This window comes from Pelodiscus sinensis, chromosome 2 (genome assembly GCF_052426305.1).
Source record: "Pelodiscus sinensis isolate ZL-2025 chromosome 2, ASM5242630v1, whole genome shotgun sequence".
Taxonomy (NCBI): domain Eukaryota; kingdom Metazoa; phylum Chordata; order Testudines; family Trionychidae; genus Pelodiscus; species Pelodiscus sinensis.
The window spans coordinates 67,111,146-67,132,862 of NC_143053.1; the positions used below are offsets into that span (position 1 = coordinate 67,111,146).

At 39.6% G+C, this 21,717-nt stretch overlaps 1 protein-coding gene across 2 annotated transcripts in view; it reads right to left on the minus strand.

Annotated features, from left to right (window-relative positions):
• The window catches only part of RP1 (RP1 axonemal microtubule associated), a 325,691-nt gene that overhangs the window by 144,754 nt on the left and 159,220 nt on the right, over window positions 1-21,717 (minus strand). For both annotated transcript variants that reach the window (XM_075920696.2, XM_025183398.3), the window contains 3 exons: window positions 13,567-13,792; window positions 1,013-1,167; window positions 275-353 (listed from right to left, as the gene is read on the minus strand). In XM_075920696.2, the coding sequence (XP_075776811.2) occupies window positions 275-353; window positions 1,013-1,167; window positions 13,567-13,792 (460 nt within the window). The remainder of the gene's footprint in view (window positions 1-274; window positions 354-1,012; window positions 1,168-13,566; window positions 13,793-21,717) is intronic.

The window sequence follows — 21,717 nt, forward strand, 5'->3', positions numbered from 1 at the left end:
ATCAGCTTGCAAACCAACTGATAGTTAACTGATGTTTTTTGATACTAAACTCCACTTGCCTTTTGCAGTCCATTGCCCAAGCTATCAGACTATATATAATCCCACCACTGCGACTAGTCTGCAGGAATCGGTACTGTGTCTTTTTATTATTATTATTCTCTCTTCAAGACCTTTTGTAACACTTTGTATGAAGGGTGCTCTCTGTGCAAATCAAGTGTATTGTGTTGTAAAACATCTTGCAAAACAGATTAGTCACTACAAAATGAATTCCTACCTGGACCAGTTCCATCATGACTAATCACAAGTTTCTTCAGATCTCTTAGTGATACTGCCTTTATGATGAAGATGTCCACCTACAGAATCATCAAAATTTGATTGATAAAGGCCTTGATCATGTAAGATCTTGCATGATGGAATAGTGTCCCTAGCTTCTGTTTCTCTAGAGGTGGGTGACAGCGGAGAGAACACATGAGGATTAACTGTTGTGTTACCTCCTTATGGGGCATCTGGTATTGGCCACTGTCAGCAGACAGGATACTGGGCTGGGATGGACCATTGGTCTGACCCAGCATGGCTGCTCTTATGATGCCCAGGAGCATGGACAAGATTGTGGACTTCCAGAGGAAACACAAGCAAAAGCTATTTATGTATACGAGTAAGGCTAAGCGCTATACTAAACCCCCGGAGAAGGGAGCATGTTGGGGGTAGTAGAAGAATGTAGCCTGATTCCAAGAATAACATTCAGGGAACAGAAGCACTACCATGACCCTGCAATCTATGTGTCCAATCAAAACTAAACAGAGCATATAAATTGTTCATTTACAATGCACAGGCCAAAAGATTCAAATAAATTAATTCCCTGCATAATTTTTAATAAACAGCTGAGAAAACTGAACTGTTCCAGGATAAATGTGTAAATACAAAATATCTCTACACGTTGGAAAAAAAACAAACCTTTTTTATACAAATAATTTGTTGGCATTCATCAGTTTTGAACATTTTTTTCCTTTACCTGGCCATGCTGAAATTTGATGTTATTATTCTTAGATTGGTGAAGCTTTCGCTTTCCAGAATCTCCTCTCGTTCCAATGAGGGTGGCGTATACATTAGAATTTGCTTTGGCATCAAGTTTAGATCCTGTATATACATGGAGTTCATAAACCACCACTAAAAATAGATCAAACATTTGCATTATTTCCTTTCTTATGAATGGGATATGTTAGCTTTTCCCATTCTATAATTAGCCATAGCATATATTCATCCATTCATCCATGGCATAAAGGCAATCCATATAATCAAAATTTCCAGACTCAGTCTGTAATCCTCTGTACCTAAACATGAGACTACAGATCTTAAAAAGCTGTAGTTTGTTTTGAACAAAGCAGCCCAACTGCTCCACAAAACAGGTTATCAAGTGTGCTTTCCCCAATTTTCTTCACTGGCTCCCTGCTGAGTAGCAGGCCAAATTCAAAGTTTCAATCCTATTTTCAAAACCTTTTCCTGAGTTCCATGAGGACTATTTCACTCGACATGCTCATGAACTCAGGCAAAGAACTATGTTTCATGGGAAACATGGAACCGTCATCAACAAGAATGAAATCAGCACAGGTAAATCACAGAATTGCAGCCCAAGAAGAATCAGAGTGATCATGAATCTCAGCATTTTCACGGCAAATGCGAAATTCACTTTTATTTGATTTAGCCTTCCCACAACAGCAAAACAAACAAAAACCACATATGTAGTCCCTGCTGATGAGACAGGAGAAGAAGAGAAAGAAAAAAATGTGATGATAATTTTGGGATTTGACCAAAAAGCATGATAATGCCACTGTATGAGACCTCAAACAGGTGTGCACACATACAGGCATATGCACATTGTCTGTACTAGGAAACAAGCTTGACCATGACCAGTTAAAGGTGGTAAACTCTGTTTACAGTAGGTCTTTGGAGTTATTTTATTTACGTACTTTGAAGTGCATCAGTATTATGATAATTATCCTAATAGTACTAAAACTTTTGTTTCAAAATCATTATATCCACCAATTACATACTATTATAATCTGCTACCCTTTTCAGTTATGAGAGGTTTTCTATATAATGTTTTTTGTTCCTAATTACATCTCAGTGGAATTTTTCCATGCAGTTTTTCTATTCTAATCACAGCTGGTCATTAGTGCTGCTATCTAGTAGACAACAGGAGAGATTACTGTTCCAGTAATAGGGATTTTTTAATAGCTCTTTGGAAAGAAGAAAGGTACTGGTGGAGCACAGGAATACACTTTTAACCACAGCCTTTAAGAAAGGGACAAAGGAGAAACCAGGAACATATAACAAACTACTTTGACCGTGGTACTAAATACTCAACCTGAAGCAAATACCAGCAGCCACACAACACAGCACAGAAACCTAGGAACCTATCCTGGAACAAACCCCATTGCCAACTCTGTCCACATATCTATACAAGTGATGCTTCTCAGGACCTAACCACATAATCCAAAACATCATGGGCTCATCTGCCTTCATATCCTCTAACGTGATCTATATCATCAAGTTCCAGCAAAATCCTTCTGCTATATATACTGGCCAAATTGGACAGTCTCTGCGACAAAAGATAACTGGACACAAATCAGGCATAAAGGAATTGTAACACATGTAAACCTGCAGGAGAACACTTTAACCTCTCTGGGCATTGACCAATGGATGTAAGAGTAGCCATCCTTTTACAAAAGAATTTCAAAACCTGATTACAAAGGGAGACAGCAAAACTGGAATTTATTTGCAAATTCTGTACTATCAACTTGGGTCTGAATAAGGATCTTAATTGCTTAAGGCATTACAAAGACAATTTCCTCTTTCTTGCTATCCACATTTCCACATCAACTGCTGTGAATGAGCCACTTCCACCTTGACTTGATTATACTCATTTACACAAGTATCCTCTTTCTTTTGTTATCCTTATATATATAAAACCATGCCTCTGTAAATGTCACTTCAATTCATCTGATGAAGTGGGTTTTACCCACAAAAGCTTAAACCTGAATAATCTGTTAGTCTGTAAGGTGTCACAGGACTCATTTTTCCCCTATACGTATTAAAGATATTACTATTATTAAACCTCTACTCTTACTTCTGATAATAATGTGACATTAATATAGAACTTTTCATGAAAAAGGATCCCAAAACACACACAGTCATGTACACCACCACTGGCTCTACTGCTCCCATCATGAAATGCAGTGGTTCTTTAACAATGCAGAAGAATTTAGGACAGGAATGTAAGAATACTAACTTGCGTTTGCAGCTGAAGAGGGAATTTAGGTAGATAAAATGTGTGATTAATTGAATTAGAGTATGGCCACAACACTTAAGATAGCACCTGTAACTCTTGCAAAAAGTACCATTGGAATTTTAATAAACTTGAACTGGAGTCTAAGCCAAACAGTGCCTACAACACTCTACCTCCAAATAGGGTGTAGGATAAATCTGAAATTATAGAATTCAGGTCGGTTTACATTTATGTTAAGGAAGTATTTGTGTGGTAAAGGAAGGCCTTGACTAGTAAGAAGAAGAAATCCCTAGAAAATAAGAAATCATAAGACCAGAAGGAATGAAGTAGAAAGGATGTCTGGCTCAAAGAATAACTAATGAAATAAGGGAAAATTTCTAAATAGGAGATGTTTGGCAGATAGGGGTGGCTGAAGATGTTTTTAAATAAGATGAAGAGACTGTCTAAAATGAGACAGCATGAAACTTCCCATCCCACATACCAATGTTGTAGCCTGTGTATCCATTTGGTAAAGTGTTGGGCAGTAAATTGGAGAGGTGGGGAAATGCCGTGGGAAGGAAGTAAATTGTAAATCTTACCTGGATTAAAAATGGTAATAAGGATAAATTGTCTCCGATTAGTTTTTAACTGAAATCAGTACAGAGCAGTGATATCACTTGTTTCCTGACGTATATATAGAAATTAGTTCTTAATAAGGTCATTGACAATATCTTCCTGACTACATTGGAGCCAACTACTGTAATATGGCTCTGAACACCTCTCGGTAAGCCAATTAAATGCTTTCTGTGTTTTAGCTGCTGTCTCGATGTACAAAATTACTTATTATTTAGGCTTCTTAGGCATGTTTAGTGCAATTGTGTAAGTACCATGCAACCTTTGGATTTAATGAAGGAATTTATAATTAAATTAGTGTTTTTTGTTCACCATAGTAATGTTAATATTCTCAAATATTATTAATAATTCTAACCTAGGACATTGGTTCAGTACTGGCTCAAAGGGAAGAATGCCACCTCCTGAATTACAATCACTACTTCCTGCAACATCATGTCTTTCCTTGCAACTCTCCCACCATATTTACTCAGACTAGGCACACTTAGTGGCTGAATTATAAGACATCATCCAGACAAATACATAATTGAGAAATTTTGTACAACTTGAAAAAAAACCTAGTCATTATGTTTCCAGAAGAAATGTATTTTATTAAAGGAACTTGTTGGAATTGTTTTTTTATAAATAACATGCAGCAGACGACAGAAGTGAAGCTGTAGGCATAATTAAGTTCTATTTCAAAATGATTTTAATATGATAGCTCATCATATATTCATACTGTTTACAGATTAGCAATAATAAAATAGAAAATACTCCTGTTGAAATAACAGGGAACTCTTCAGATGATGAGGGCAGAACTTAATGGTAGACCACTATACAGAAAAAAAAGAAACTACTAAAGAGCTACCGTGATCAGTGCTGTACACAATGTTTTTGGAGTCAAATTTCCAAAAGAGCATCTATGGGTTAGATTCTGCCACTAATGTTTATATTGAGTAAGCAGATCACCCAAGCCATTTGTGGAGGAAGGTTTTACACATAGTTAAAGTGGTAGGATTCAGCCCTAAGACCAGTGATGGGCAAAAGGGGATTTGGCTGGATATGGGCTGGATTCAGCTTGCCAAGCATGTTGATCTGGCCCACGGAATCCCTGCCATTCTCCCACCCCCAGGCCAATCAGGACCCGGGGGTGGGGAGAGCATGCAAAGTTTCCTCTGCCCTGCCCCTGCCCTGCAAGGAGCGGGAGGAGACTTTGCACACTCCCCTGCCCCCAAGCCTTCACAAAATCCGTTTTTGCACAAGATCCTTATGCCTCCCAGGTTTTGGGTGGTTTTTGTGCAAAACCCCTTGAGCAAAAAGAATCAGCAGAAAATACACGAATGATGTCATGACTCATTCTAATGAGTCCCTCACTAGCATATTTTCTGCCACAAAAACTCACAGTGTAGACAAAGCCATGATGTAAAGCCAAAAAAAAAATCTCTTTTCATTTCTTTGTAGTAGATCTTCATCTCACCATCTAAACACTTGAGGCAGAGGCCCTGTCTTACTCTGGGTTTTGTACATACTAACAATGCTCAGTAAATATAATAAAGTTAATAATGGAATACATGTTTTTATTAACTGATATGATGTACTTTATAGAAAGGACTTCATAGAAAGTGTCAAGGAGAAAGGATCTCATTCAAAGATTCCAACAAGAGATGACTAGAGCAATTCCATACAGATGTGAATAGCAAACATCCTTTTGTCCAGATGGAGATTCTCACCAACACCAGCTCCAGTGGACACGGAGTATAATCAGATCTACTCATGGAGCTCCTATGTGATATGGAGCAGCTGGATCAAAGGGAAAAGTTAATGCTCAAGCCAATGGAGCTAGTGCATGCTCAGTATTGAAAACAATGAGGGTCACGTGACTGAGACAGGGTATCAGGTATGGATCCAGGGAGAGACACAATACTGTGGTAGTTGATTGAACACCGGAAACCCAGAGCCAGAAAAGGAAACTGTTTTTAACTACAGGCTAGATATTAGGGCACCTTAGAGGCAATTTCCATAAGTAAAATTGCCTGTGTGTTGTTTTGCTGTTGATTTGGCCATGTCTGTTCAAGGTAAACAGGGTTTATTTCCATACTATAAATCAGTGGTCCTCAAACTAACTCAGGCTCCCTAATGGAGAGCAGAAAAACATTTGGAGGGTGGGGATGGGGCTTGGCCCACTTCCATGGAAAGTAGGAAGGGAGCACCATGCTTCCAGCCCCATTCTGCCCCCAGACCGGCACTGCTACCAGCCTCAATCCTTCCCCAATGCGTTCAGTCCCCAGTTCTGCTCTGCCTCCAGGTCAGACCTGCTTCCAGACCCACTCCACACCCAGCCCTGCTCTATGCCCAGCCCCAGTTCTGCTCCTCTACCCAGTTCTGCTCCCCTGGCACCATCCCAAGCCCAACTCTGCCCGCATTCCCTCTCTGCCCCAGACAAGCTCCCGCTTTTAGCCCCAGGTCCTCTCCTACCCCCAGTTCCACCCCAGCTCTGCTGTTAGCCCTGCTATCTTTGCTATTTAGCACTCCAGTGCTGAGGAGCCCTTGGCTGTGCAATACTGTAATGGAGGGAGAGCATTAACAGGGAGAGCACCATCTTGTTAATGGTAAAGGGTGAGGTGCAATTGGACAAGTTTGCACACCACCACTATCAAATAAATAACTTACACTAGGAGGTATCCTAAATTTTTGCACCATTAGCTTCTCTTCTTGGCATGCTCCTGGCAGTCAGCAAAGGGGCAATAACATAACATTGAAAATTGCGACATTTTTCACACTGCCATAATATGTCAGTCATAAAACAATCATAATTAGAGCCTGATAGGCCTGAGTCCTCAGTCTAGTGCAGCAGTTACATTCCAATAGAACTCCACTGATTTCAGTGTTATGTCAGCATAAAACAGTTATAACAGAGTAGAGATTCAGGATGTCACTAAAAAAAAGAGGAAATACTGGAAATACACCTTAAGTAAAACCATTGAATGCAAGTCGCTAGGCATTATTTTAACATTACAAAAGGGAATTGATGAATTGAGTTTAGACTACTGTATCTAATATGAAGGCATCAAATGGATAGATAAAGGTCTAGAAAAGGGCAACATGATTTAGGAGTATTAATTAATAGAGAATTGTTGGAAAAACTAGGTTAGCCCTTGCTACTAAACTGACCTTTTGGAAAATACATGCTTGAAACCTTCAAGCAGCTTTATAAATGATATTTTTAATATGTTCTAAAGTCAAATAAAAAACCCCAGGTCTTGAGGTCATGGACTGAAAAGTTGAAACAAGGGAGATAAAATGCTTTCATACAGAGGAAAGTGAACTTATGAAAGCCCCCATCAAAGACCAATATAAAAGCAGCTTAACCATTAAAGACTAAGCAGTGAAGTGATGAAAGCCAGGGCTTAGATACCTAGTTTATAACTTTTCAGGCCATAACAATTCAGTGTTTTGCTAACTCTTGAGATTTCATCATGCACCTTGTGTCAGCTGGTGTTTTTCTTAAAGTCCCAGCTCCTGGAATCTAGTGATCATATGAGAAACTAAGTTATTGTTTACAAATAAGTATCTAGCTCCTATGATTTGTGTCAGAAAAGCTTGAAAGGTGATTCAAGTGCATCATAATGATTCAATATACCTGTTAGGAATGGTCTTGATAATACTTTGGTGGATAGCCAAAGTGTCAACATTTGCCTAAACAGATTTTCTACACTCAGCTGAGGACCGGGATGAGGTCTCATGGCAGGCAGAGGAAGCATTTACAGAGACGTCCTTAAGAACACCTTGGTAAAATGCAACATTAACGCTGACACCTGGAAGAGGTAGCTGTAGGATCGGGTAATCTGGAGGACCACTATCAAGAACAGTTCCCATTACTTTGGTTTCATCTACACTGCCGGTTTTGCTGGCAGTGACTATGCAAATGAGGCACCAATTAGCAGATCACCACACCTCATTTGCATAATTTATGCACTTTTTGTACAAAGGGTTTTTGTGGAAAAAAAGTAGTGGCCTAATTTCTCATCTACACACTCATCAGTTAGAGGCATCCAAGGGGAAATCGTATTCGATTTCTGGGATCCCAGAGAGAGAGAAAGAGAATACCTTGTTCTGCCATGAGTGCAAAGAACTGGACTAGATGAACTATTGAAGTTCCTTACAATCCTACAATTCTGTAGGAAAACCCAGAGAAGCCAAACTGTATCATTCTTTAAAATCTAATTATTTGGGGTGACTGCCTCATGATTTTTATATGTGGGATTAGCAATTCTCTTTGGTCTCAAGTCATCAGTGAAAGTCATTATGGTCCCTTTCTTGCAAGTACTTTGCATGTGGAACTCCAATTTACCTCAGAAGAGAATTAACTGCATGGATGACTTGCTAACTCAAATTCTAGAGGTCAACATTATTTGTCAGTTTTGCACACTATATACATTTAAAAGTGTTGCAGAGAGTTTTGTTGGAAAGACTAAATTGATTTTGACACCTTAACTTGTTTGGAAAGATGGAGAAGCTATAGCCGATGTGATTAAAATGGAAGAAACTAGAAGCCACAGCTCTGTAAGGGCAGGTCTATACTAGGAAACTATTCTGAAAACTAAAATTGATTTAATAACTCCTGAAATTACAAAATCGAAATAGTGTTTCCACACTATGAGGAAGCCTCAAAATTAGTCTGAGGCAGGCTCTGTTATTGTGGATGTGCTACCTCAACTTAGATTCCCAGGAAGCACTGGGGAGTAATTACTTATAATTACTCTGGGGAGTAGTTATTTCGAAATAGCAGCACTGGAGAGTCTGAAGCTATTGCGAAATAATAATTTTGAAATAAATGTTATTCCCCAAGGAAAGCAGGAGTACAGATTTCAAAATAACAGCCTGGTATTTTGAAGTAATGGGCTTGGTAGTGTGAATGCTCCACTTATTATTTCAAAATTGAATCACTGAATCATAGAACACTAGAACGGAAAGGGACCTTGAGAGGTCATCGAGTCCAGTCCCCTGCCCTCATGGCAGGATCCAGTAACTTCTAGACCACGGGTTCCCAAACTGAGGAGCGTGCCAGTGAAGAAATTCCAGGTGGGGCGTGAGGCGACCCAGCCTCCCCCCATCAAGCTCAGCCTCCCCCCAGCCTCCCCGCTCAGTTCCATTTTTTTTTTTTTTTTTGCTCAACAAGTTTTGCTGCCTTTTTTGGGTGGGGAGCATGAGGGTTTTTCAAAAATCAAAAAGGGGGGCGTGATGCCAAAAAGTTTGGGAACCACTGTCTCTAGACCATCCCCTGATAGATGTCTATCTAACCTGCTCTTAAATATCTCCAGAGATGGAGATTCCACAACTTCCCTAGGCAATTTATTCCAATGTTTAACCACCCTGACAGTTAGGAAGTTTTTCCTAATATCCAACCTAATCCTCCCTTGCTGCAATTTAATCTCATTGCTTCTTGTCCTAGCCCTAGAAATAAGGGAGGTTATTTCAAATTAACTCTCTAGCATAGACCTGGGCTAATTGTTTGTCTTTTCTCTCCACATACTATACGTCATCATTCCAAATGCAACAGTATTCAGAATAACTTTATCATCAACATTTCAAAATGGTCATTTCCACTAGTTTAGGATTCTAGCTAATAGCAGATGAATTTAAGATGAAGAATAACTTATATTTTTTCACTCAGTCTGCATATGAGATAAGCTTTTTCAACATTTTTTATTGTAATGACTCAAATTGCCCAAATTATTGTCAGATCAGGCTGATGATATTATTTCACATAGCAAAAATTTTACTGTCTGGCAAGTGATAAATGCAAACATTATGGCATGGAGACATTTCAGTCATGATTCCTCTTCCACTTTTTTCCAATTTCCTCTGTCATTTTATTTCCTTGATTGAACTAATATTGTAAGATATACCTGAAACATGCCAGGCAAATATTGTATGTAAAAAATATGCTGGGAATTTAAGTATTCCAGGTGTAGTCCCTAATGCAGCATGGCTACTCAGATGCATAAAGTGATTAATGTATACATGTTTGCCAGATCAGGATCATAGACTGATAGCCACTAACTGTAGCTGTGGCCACAGTACTCATTGTAACCTTAATGTTAACAATTTCCTTCGGGATAGCAGCATCACTGCTGGCAGGATTTCTGGAAATGATGATAAAGCAGTAAAAGAAAATGTCTTACTGAACTCAACTCTTGACCTCCTTGTACTGTGACACTCATTGATTGACACCTGTGGTAATTTTATTTTAGCTCATGGAAGGGATAATGCTATTCTTCATACCATAAAGGAAACCTTTCAATAAGAAAAAGTGCAGGTATTAATTTACTAAATATAGGTCAGTGGATACTTGCCTCCAATTGAATTTTTCCATGCATACTTGGAACAACTGTACTACTAAGATGGCAATATACATTTGACAGTGATAAAGTAATAACATCTGAACTTTTATTATTTTTGGTCACCTTTTGCGCCATCTTATGATGGACGTGGACCACTGACAACATTAGAATCGCAAAAAGTAAGCCATTTTTGAACTGGTATGGTAACAGACTTGACATGTTATTAGGAGACTATTCTAATGCTGCTCTCTGTAGTGGCTCGTACATTTCTCAAAACATTGTTTTCCTGCATTTCCTTTAGTCCCAAAGTGATTTTTTATAAAGTTTGAGACAAATTAGTTCAATCATTTTTGGGGTATTCAAGTATGGACAAAATAGACTTTCCCTTTTATGTTACAAAGTTTGCATTTAGATAACTTGGAAAAAAATGGCATTTCTTGTGCTGTATAGTTCTTTCAGATCAAAAGCTTAAGCTAAAAAATCAGTTCTGAAGTTAAAAAGCCATGAGTATTTGAAGTAAAATTGTGAATGCCTTCCTTCCTTTTTGCCTGCCTTCCTTCCTGCCTGCATTCTTGCCAGATTTGTCAGTCTTCAACATGCTTCACTTAAATAACTATTGAAAAATTGTTTTGAGTTTGTTTAGTGTCACCAGACACCCAGATATTAGGGGCTTTGACTTATATAGCAACTATTACTCCTCTCCCTCATTTTTATTTTTCCCACTTGCTATCTGGTCAGCCTCGTCACAATGTAATCAAACCAAGTCAAATCTGAAGAACACTGATTCGATAAGTGTAAAACAATGAACACTGGAAGTCAGCAAGACTGTCTCAAACTACAAGAAAGGAGTTCCAAGTGTAATGGGAGTGACATGAAAGAAGACATGACGAGGAGATGGAGAAGAAGATAAGAAGAGACACTCAGACATGAGGGCTGGTAGGTCAGGAAGTAGGAAAAAAATAAATCTTGAAATGAAGAAGCAAAGACAGAGTTATGCAGAACATCGAAGGGTGAGAAGTCTGAATTTGACACCAAAAATGAAGAGAAGCCAGTGAAGGCTAAGCCGGGATGAAAGCATCACTGTGAGCAGGAAGATTATTTTAGTGCCAGCATTTTCAATTGTCTGGCCTCATGTAAAGAGACAAGCAGGAAGAAAAGTTTCAAAGTCAGAAACGGAGATAAAGAAAGGAGATTTTAGAGATGTTGTAAGGAAGAACTGACAGGGACTAATAGTCTGGATTTGAAGGAAGGGATTGGGCAGGTAGAAGGTGGCAAAAGAAAGTGGAATCAAAATCAACTCCAAGGTTTCAAGTCTGTGTTGGGAGTATAATGGAGTATGGAACAGAGAAAGCCAGGAGAAGACACCATTTAACAGAGAAAAATGAGTAATAAACATCAGTGACAAAGAACATCAATAAAAATGCAATACCTCCTGAGTTTATGGTCATAAAATATTTCTCCATTTTGTGTAATGTTTTGGGCAAATTATTATTATTTTTTAATTCAGTGAATGTAGTACTGTGAAAGGTACCAAATTGACTTGAAAGTACTGGAAACAAATAATAAACTTGCATCAAGTTGTTGTTAGGTAATATGCAGCACATTATTAGTTTTCTTGGGTAAACAACTCGCAATGTGGTTTATCCAGTTCTTGTAAGCACTTATCCTTGTAAATGGGAAATGCATAGAGACAGAGTTTCATTTTCTGATTATGGCAAAATAGAAAATCTTTGGCCAGCCCTGATGAGCTTATATTGATGTTCAATTTAAATGAACCTAAAATCAATAGTTAATTTGGAACCATAAACTTAAAAATTTATGAAATTTCTAAGCCCCATACAATGAATATTTTTACTTGCTTCAAGTATTTTAACAAAGATGGTGTCCCTGCAAAGACAACAATAGCAATAGCATTGCACCACTTTTTAACAGAGAGGAACTAATGCCCTGTTTTGAGCATAGTCTCAACTATACACAGTAAACATAATTTTCTACTACTTTGTACCTTTGTGCAGCCATTTACAACTAATTAAGGTGAGTGTACGTACCACAGTGGTAGTATTTTGCGCTTCTTGGGCACAGTTGTAAATGACTGCCCAGTAAAGAATCGTACCCTAAGAGTCAAATTCATGCCCGATGCAACTCAACTAAAGTCAGGCATTACTTTTCCTATTGCATAAGTGTGAGACATTTATATCAGTATAGGTTCCCAAGAGTGATACTGTGTCTCATGCTAATACTGTTTCCAGATTACATGGGCCTCAGTTCCACCTGCTCAGTCCTAATTTATGAGCAAATCAATGAGAGTGTTGCTTAAATCACGTGTTATTCTGGGGAATGTGGAAAGAGGGGCTGAGGCTAAGGGGGACGAGTTTGCATTTCTGTACTTCCCAACCCTTTGATGGCCTAGGTGGTCATAACAGATGATTTAATAGCCCTTTATGGCTTTAAAATCTATGAAAAAAATTCTCAGTCCCTGTCTAGGTTACTTTTGGGGAAAATGACATACCCCCTACAGAGAGTTTTATCATTTGTTTGCATCTTTTGGAATTTGTCAATTGCCACTGACACTAAGTGCGCGATGACCCTTCTATACATTGAGTCACTGATTCCTTGCATTCCCACTACCCCATTTCAAATGCCATTTGCCTGAACTATACATAGATTAGCTCTAGTGTGAGCCTATGATGCCAGATCATAGCTGCCCCATCACCCTGTTAATGTCAAGGAAATTCTATAAGTGATAAATTAAATGATTTTTCTAGCTCTCTTTGCTGCTATAAAAGCCCAGAAGTTTTGTTTCTTTGTTCTTTTGCATTGTTGTACGTATTTCTGTGCTCCACTTATAAAAAGGCATGGTATCATAAAAAATGTGAATAATTTCTGATGTTCTTCCAAGGTCCATCTTAAAGTTACACAATGCAATTTTAAAGAGACTAGCTCAAATCTGGTTTGAACAACAACTGATCATTGGCCCAGATACCAAGCTGAAATTATAGAGCATTTTGTCCAATTTAGGAGTGGGCGACATCAATCTTATTTTAAGCTGTCTTGGTGTTCCCCTCATCCTCAGTCCTGTGTGCCTTTTGGTTGCTTTAAGTAGCAGCAGTCACCTGTGTTTTAGAGGGCAATTGCAGTAGCCAAGCACCACAGTGACAAGCAGACCGCATCCCTGGGTCTCAGAAAGACAAGGGCGTTTTGTGAAAACTGCCACATTGGCTCCATGTTGTCAGGGATTGTCTTGTGGCTGATTACACTGGTTTTTAGGCAGCTTTGCACTTGGGGGTGGAGGACATATGCAGCCCTAAAGATTCAATAAATGTTCCTTATAAGATAAGCAGTACATACTTGGCAAAATCTCCTTTTCAGACATTCCAATTGCTATTTCTGTCCATGTGTCTCCATCATCCTGATCTTCAGCTAGCCAGCAGTCCACAGCCAGAGAAATCTCCCGGTCAGAGGTAGAGGCTATTCTTTCAAGTCTCACCTCCTCTAGGTACCAGCTAGGATCATTTCCACTGTTGTCATGACCAATGCGGATTTTATACAGTTGCCCAAGACCTTTGAGACTGATCTGTAACAGCAAAAAATAAGGGGAATCTATTATAACATTGCCTTGTGTCAGTTCTTCATGTGCTTATAAATTACAACCGTGCTTATAAATTAAACACACAATTAATGTGTGGCACTGGATTTGTATCTTTTGGAAAATGATGCCTTAACACATATTGAATGTGACTGTTACACGTGTCAAGGAGTATCTGTGGCAATCAGGGTCCAAGAGAAGTATGGAGGGGGGGCCGAACCCCAAAGCGTAAGGAAGACCCTGATTGTTATGATGTCTAATGGCACAAGTTTATTCACTGCAGTGATGTAGGTTATTTTCGGAATGAACAAGGGCAGCAGACAATCTGGCCCATTTGAGGATTCAAACTCTTTCAAAATAAAACAATATAAATATTTAAATAAAATGGCATTTTCCTATCACTGCTGCATCAGAAGGTACATTTTGCCAAGCACTTTGTAGGCAGGGCACTTTTAACTATTTCTACAACACATCAGTTTTCAATGGACTGACCATTTTATCTTAATATTTTATTTTTATGTGCATCGGTGCGAAGGGTTAGCTGTTTCTCAAAGTGCTGACACCCACACTGTAGTGAATTTAAATGGTAAAAAGACAACCATTATGCCTCACAGAATATTGCAATATTGAAATTAGAGCCACTTTGTCTGGGGCTGCAGGATAAGTTTGCTGAGCTACGCAGAAGGCTGCAACCAAAACATAAAAAGCAGGATTAAGCACTCTCATATCTTCCATGATGGCTTTGACAGCTGTTGATACGAACAAAACTCACAGGCCTGTTCCTACACTAGATGAAGAAAGTCAGTTTAAGTTACGCAACTGCAGCTACATAAAATGTGTAGCTGGAGTCGGTTTAACGTAAGCTGAACCGTGGCAGCATTTACACTGCTCCCATCAGCTTCTCTTGCTCGTCACAAAAGGAGGAGTACTGAACACCGCTGGGAGCTATCCTCAGTGTTCGATTTATGGGTCTATACTAGAACCACTAAATTGAACCAGAACATCGACCTCCAGAGCATCGATCTTCCGGTAAGTATAGTCTGACAGAAGAATACTTGATTTTCTTTCCCCATCATACCAAACTGATAGGCTGTGTCTAGACTGGCCAGTTTTACTGGAAAATCAGCCGCTTTTCCGGAAAAACTTACCAGCTGTCTACACTGGCCGCTTGAATTTCCGCAAAAGCACTGACTTCCTACTGTAAGAAATCCGTGCTTCTTGCAGAAATACTATTCTGCTCCCGTTCAGGCAAAAGTCCCTTTTGCACAAAGCTTTTGTGCAAAAGGGCCAGTGTAGACAGCTGAGATTTGTTTTCTGCAAAAAAGCCCCGATTGCGAAAATGGTGATTGGGGCTTTTATGTGGAAAAGCGCGTTTAGATTGGCATGGACGATTTTCCGCAAAAAGTGCTTTTGCGGAAAAGCATTCATGCCAATCTAGACGCTCTGTTCCGAAAATGCTTTCAACAGAAAACTTTTCCATTAAAAGCATTTCCGGAAAATCATGCCAATCTAGACACAGCCAGTTAAGATAAACAGTCAGCATCACTTAATGAAGAGGACCAGTGTTCCCTATAACTTAAGTGCTTTGGTGGCTACCCAGGAGAGATTCAAATGCTGCTCACATGATTAGCACAGAACCAACGGTGCCCACAGCCAGCAACTGGTGTAGCTATTGGTGATGCATATCTACACATGCATTGGTGCACATCACAAAGATTATTCCAAACATTGATGAAGACTATGTTTTTTCTTAAATGTGCAGCAGAAGGCTGTGTAATGGTTCACCACCCCAGCATTCCTGGAAACATAATTAGTGCACAGGAGCACAATGGCATTTTTGCCACTTCATCATCTCTTCACAGGATGAAAGCTGTACCTCCTCCCTATATAGGGCCAACTTTGTAGATCTGGGCAGAGTAGGGTCAGCTCCCTTTCACTCTCCTTGAGACTTTGCAGTGTCAGTGACTTAGGCTGACATATCTTGGTGCTTCCTGGGCACAAGGACTACAATTATGCCTGGTCATAGAGCTCAGGGGCTCAAGGACTGTGGAAATATTCCTGAATCTTCTTTTTCCTCTCTTGTATTACAGAACTGATTCAGGCACCATTAAAGACTTCTATGACACTCCAAGACTTCTATCACACTCCAACATGTATGAGAATGGCGTTATGCAGGACACTAAATCTATACATACGGCTGAAGTTAGCAGTGTGCTGTAGCATTTTATGTTAAAGCAAAGGTGTTAGCTGCAGCAGAGAGCTACAGCTTTTGAAAGTGGGTAGCCAAACCTGGCACAGATATGTGATATGGTGCGGATACTCAGAGCCATTCGATGTCAGCAGGCAAAGATCAATCTGACACAAAGGAAGTGCGGGCAATGCCAAGACATAAGGTGAGCTGGGTCTAACAAGATTGCAAACTTGTCATCCAGTCTCTAACACTGAGCCCCCTAAGACAAGTATGTCACAGGTGAGGGAGTATTATATTCATATTTAACAAAGTGTCTGAGCTCTGACATTTTGTGGTGAAGTATTTGCATTGCATTATTTGTCAGGGGGCGATCTGGCACTTTTAAGACCATTTTAAGCCCAGGGCAATGCCTGTTTTCTGAGGTGCAGTATTGTTACAGGGAATACAACAGGCTCAACCCTACAGCTCCTGTACCACGCTTGAACTTTTGGCTTCCCTCCTGCATCAAGCTCTGAGGCAGGTGCTAGCTCCATCTCTAAACAGGACACTCCCATGACTCCTATTCTCCTCACTGAAGGTGCCTCTGATACCAAATCACTAAAAAACCCATCAGCAAAATGTTTTTTGAAACCACTGAGACTGTAAACTGACTGAACCAATTGGAACTGTTATGGATAAAGTGTGCAATAGCAATTCTTGCTGTCTTTCTGAAGGGCCAGAGAACAATGAAGCTAGGCCTTTGTTACTGATTTTCAGCTTTATGTATAGCAAGCAATATTCATATCCCAGAATCAATGAACAAAAGACTTGATTTAACAAAGGCAAGCTTTACCTGGGAGACAGAGTTCCAAACTGGACCACTGTGGGGAGCTGTACACGGAGATTCCATTTGAGCAGACCAATAGCACAATGGAGAGGGTGGACTGCAGAGAATCGGTTGGGATAAGGCAGGAAAGCTGACCAAGGAAAGAAAAAGCCCACGAGAAACAGAGACTGGTAAGGGAGCAAGGATATGATGGGGCCTGCATCTTGGTGGGAGGGACTGGTGACTCTTTCCCATTATTGAATAAGTGTCTGAACAGTCAGACAAGCATGAAGAAAAAGTGATTCAAGGGAAATCAAGGCTGGGAAGAACTTTGTGCAGGAAGGGGTCCAGGACTGTCAAAACCATGAAGAGACGGTCACTGAAGTGACTGTTTCAGTCTGATCCCACTATAGTTCTGTTTAGCTTCTCAAATGAACATTTCTGTGGATGTGTTTTGGAATTAGGGGTGCTGTTGTAGACTGATTTCTGTCATAAATAGGGTTTACAATTTCTTTCAATGGCTTTCAGCACCTCCAAATTGTTCCTGCCCCGTGGTTTCTGTGCTCTCAGGTCTCCCTGACATTCAGAGTGCAACCTAAATGGGCACAACTTCACTGAAGTCAAATTACATCCATGCATGCCAATCATGAATTTGACCTACAGAGTTAAAAAGCTGACAAATGCATTTGACATGACAAAACAGCACAGGTAATTTCAATTCAGCCTGTTCAGAAAGGACTGGAGGTGTTGGATTGTTTGCATGCCACACAGCTTGTTTCTAAAATCAAGTTTCTTAAATTCACAGGTTTGTTAAAGAGTAAAATTCATGTAAAATTACAGAGCATTATCACTTTAAAATATGCTTAATATTCTGTCCACATTCAGTGAGTAGATTATTAAAGCACATTGTTGTGCGAAGAAATTCATGTTCATTTTTTGCTGAAAATAAAGGCAGAAATGCTAATGACAAACAGCAAATCAGGTGTGTGTGATGTTTTGAAAGGACATACAAAAACTACACAAGTTTAGTCCATCTGTTGTAGTTTGGGGTGAGATTGATTTATCTTGCTGTCAGATCAGATCTTACATTGGTCTCACAGCAGTACTTGCTAAAATGTTACTGTTTACCAACTGGAATGCTGTCAAACATATGTCAGATTTTAGCTCTTACGGAGCAATGCAGATGAAATGTTCTCACAATCACACAGTACAGCTAACCACTTTTTCCTCCATCTTAAGCACTGCATCTTGAAGTTGCTCCTTCATTTCCAGGGTTGGCCAAATCATCTTGAACTATGGTATAAATCAAATGCAAGCTGGCATTTGCAAATCACTTCCATGCCCAGAACATTTTGCAAGTTGTTGTAGAGCAAAGTTGACTTGTTTCCCTAGTAACTGAAATGTTCATACAAACTCTTTCTAGTCTCTTTTTGTTATGGTACGATGGCTGTAAAAGTAACAGTCAGTTTTATGTGAAGCTTGTCTTTTTGTTTTGGCTACAAGAAAGTGTCTCAAGGAGCAGATGGATCTAACGGTTGAAGCTGAAAACTGGGAGATAGACACTCAGGATTATATTTCTAGCTCTAATCCAGACTTTCTAAGCATCTTTCTACAAACCTTTGTTCCAACTGAACAACCAAGATAATTTACCATCTCACAAAGATACTGTGACACTTCTGTCATTCACTTTGAGATTCTCAGGTGAAATGCACAATGCAAGCGCAAGGTATTCTTATCTGTTACTATTAAATATGTAACTTGTTTGATTTTCACTGGGACCAAGTCTGATTTTCACATACTGTGAATGACAGAATAGGAATAATGGTCGCTCTGCCATTTGACTTCTGCAAAGTGAGTGTTATTGCTCAAGGATAATGTGCCTTCATTTAAAGATTTCTAGGTTTCCTGAGACATGTAGACAAAACTCCTATTGACATCAGTGGGAGTGTTGTGAGCACAGTAAATTAAAACAGGCCTTTATTAACCTGTAATGAACAGTACAGATAGTGTTATGTAAATCCAGTAAAGGAGAGAGTCTGTTTAGTAAACATATTCCCCACACAGCACATTATTCATCTGTAGAAGTCAACCAAACTTTCTAAGAAATGAAGATGACAAGTAGGATGAAGAGGTGACTTTGGAGTATTTGAATATTCAGAAAAGTTTAGGCATAACAGGACTGGTACACGCCTGACATGTGGTGATTTAGGCAGTAAGGTTGGCAAGTGATTGAGCTATTAGAACTTTTCACCCAAAAGGCAAGCCAAAGTATTAGAACGGTTCAAATGCCACTTGAATAAACAACTCTAAGGCTGTGTCTACACTGGCATGAATTTCCGGAACTGCTTAAAACGGAATACTATTCCGTTTTCAGTTTTTCCGGAAAAGGAGCGTCTGCATTGGCAGGCCAATGTAGACACGCTTTTCCGGAAAAGAGCCCCGATCGCCATTTTCGCGATCGGGGCTTTTTTTCGGAAAAGACTACTGGGCTGTCTACACTGGCCCTTTTCCGGAACAGTGTTCTGGAATAAGGACTTATGCCCGAGCGGGAGCAGAATAGTTTTTCCGGAATAGCGGCTGATTTTGTACAGTAGAGCGTCGTTGCTTTTCCGGAAATTCAAGGGCCAGTGTAGACAGCTCGCAGCTTATTCCGGAAAAGCGGCTGATTTTCCGGAATAAGTGGCCCAGTGTAGACACAGCCTAAGTCTTTTTGCAAGCCCTTTTTTCCTGTGAGATCTCCAGTTAGGATTCCAGTAGAGTTTGGAAAGGTGTCAGGAAGTTTAAACTTATGCAGCTAATGCTTTTGCAAGACATACCATCAGCCCATTCCCACATTAACAATATCACTGTCAGTGCAATGATAATAGAAATCCATTCTCTTTACATTATTTTCTTTGGCATTCCATGTAATAAGTGTATTTACTCATCTCAGTTTCAACACTCATTAAATTAGTACAGCTATGCATGGAAATGACAAAACAATACTTCTGCTCACTTCAAAAATGGCCAAATTTTCAAATATAGGTTCCATGTGCATTTGGCTAATGCATATGTGCAAATGCATAATCTCTGCATACATATTTCTTCTTTGTTCCACACAAACACATTCCATACATTTCTTGTGCAAGCAACTTTTAGTTCCCTTGGTCCAAATTCTGTTCCCAGTGGAGCCAATGGAAGCATTGCCATTGATTCTGCATGAGCAGCTTTGGCCCTATATTTTTGACGGTGACACTCAATGCGATTGCCTATACCTAAAAACTGGACTCTAACCCTTACCCGAGACCATACTTTATGAATAAAGGTTATCTTAACAGGATACCAGGGTGTTATTTATCAAATGTTATACCTCTTACATTTTAAAATTATCTATATAGTTACTGGGACACAAGCAGTTTTCTCACTGAAGTCACTTGGACCTGTTCTCATGTAGCTGAGAGCAAAACTGATTGCCTAACATTTAGGCAAGTGAAAGCAAAATTAACCAATTCACATTTCAAAAATAATTTGTTCAGTAGCACAGTACTACAATGTATGGATGGACAGACAGTGTATGTGAAGAATCCTTTGGGACAGAAGAACCATATTCAACGTTTTAGAGCTACTCTCTGGTGGGGAGGATAAAACTAAAGCCATGTCTCTACTTAGTGGAGGATCGACGCTGGCGATCTATCTTCCGGGGTTTGATTTAGTGGATCTAACAATGACCCACTAAATTGAATGCAGAAGGCACCCCCATTGGTGCCAGTTGATGGGAGCATTTCCTCCCATTGACTTCACACTGTGGAGACAGTGCCAAGCTCAACTGAAGGTATATTGACTCAAGCTATGTTATTTATGTAGTTGTAGTCTTAAGCCAACTTTCTCTCCTCCCCCTTTGCAGTGTAGACTTGGCATAAGTCACTATGTCCTTGCCTTACAAAAAGTTCTCTTAATTAAATATGGGCACTTTGCAAAGGGCTAGCACAGAACAACATTCAGATGAGTCAACACTCCAGGATAAACTCATCCCTGATGCAATTCCACTGAAGTCCCAATGCCTAACACAAATGATAGAGACTATGCTTGACAGGTAGCTTACAAATTTCCCATAATGCCACATCATTAAAAGAATGCCAGAGTTGTCAAATATAATGGCTGGATTCCCAAAAGTAAAGGAAATCATTCACTGTGCTAATTTACCTTCTGTGGCACCTGCAGATAATGAAGAAATCTATGAGACTAGAAAATGTTTCCACATTGTGAGCATGCAGCTGGTATGCAATGCCAGAAATATTGCAACTAGTGTACCAGCAGAGTACCCTGGATCCAGGCCTAGTACTTATATTTTCCATATAGAATCACATGACTGGAAGGGACCTCAAGAGAGCATCCAGTTCAGTCCTCTGCCATCACAGCAGGTCCAAGCACCATCTAGACCATCCCTGACCAGTGTATGTCTCACCTGCTCTTAAATGTCTCCAATGATGGAAATTCCCCACTCTCCATAGGCAGTTTATTCCATTGGTTAACCACCATGACAGTTACAAAGTTTTTTTCTACGGTCCAATCTAACCCCCCTTGCATGAACAAAATTCAGCTAGAGTCTTCAATTGTGACTAATAAACTTGGCTTCGATACACATCAGTCTTAGAATTAGGACATGTTGCAGGAACTCCCACAGAGAGTCAGAGGTCTCTGAACAGAAGACAATGTGGACATATAAAGAATGGACTAAATCATCACAAAATTTTCCCATGTTCATACAAATCTCATTTCTAAAATTAGGCCAGGTAGGAGATATTTAGAATAACTGTGACCATACAGCAGTAGCATATTTAACCATTGTCTAGCTTCTTCTTGCGGCATTCCCACTCTCCAGCCAGCCTGCCATTAATCCAAAAGAACTTCAATTCACTTGCTCTCTGTATAGGCTAT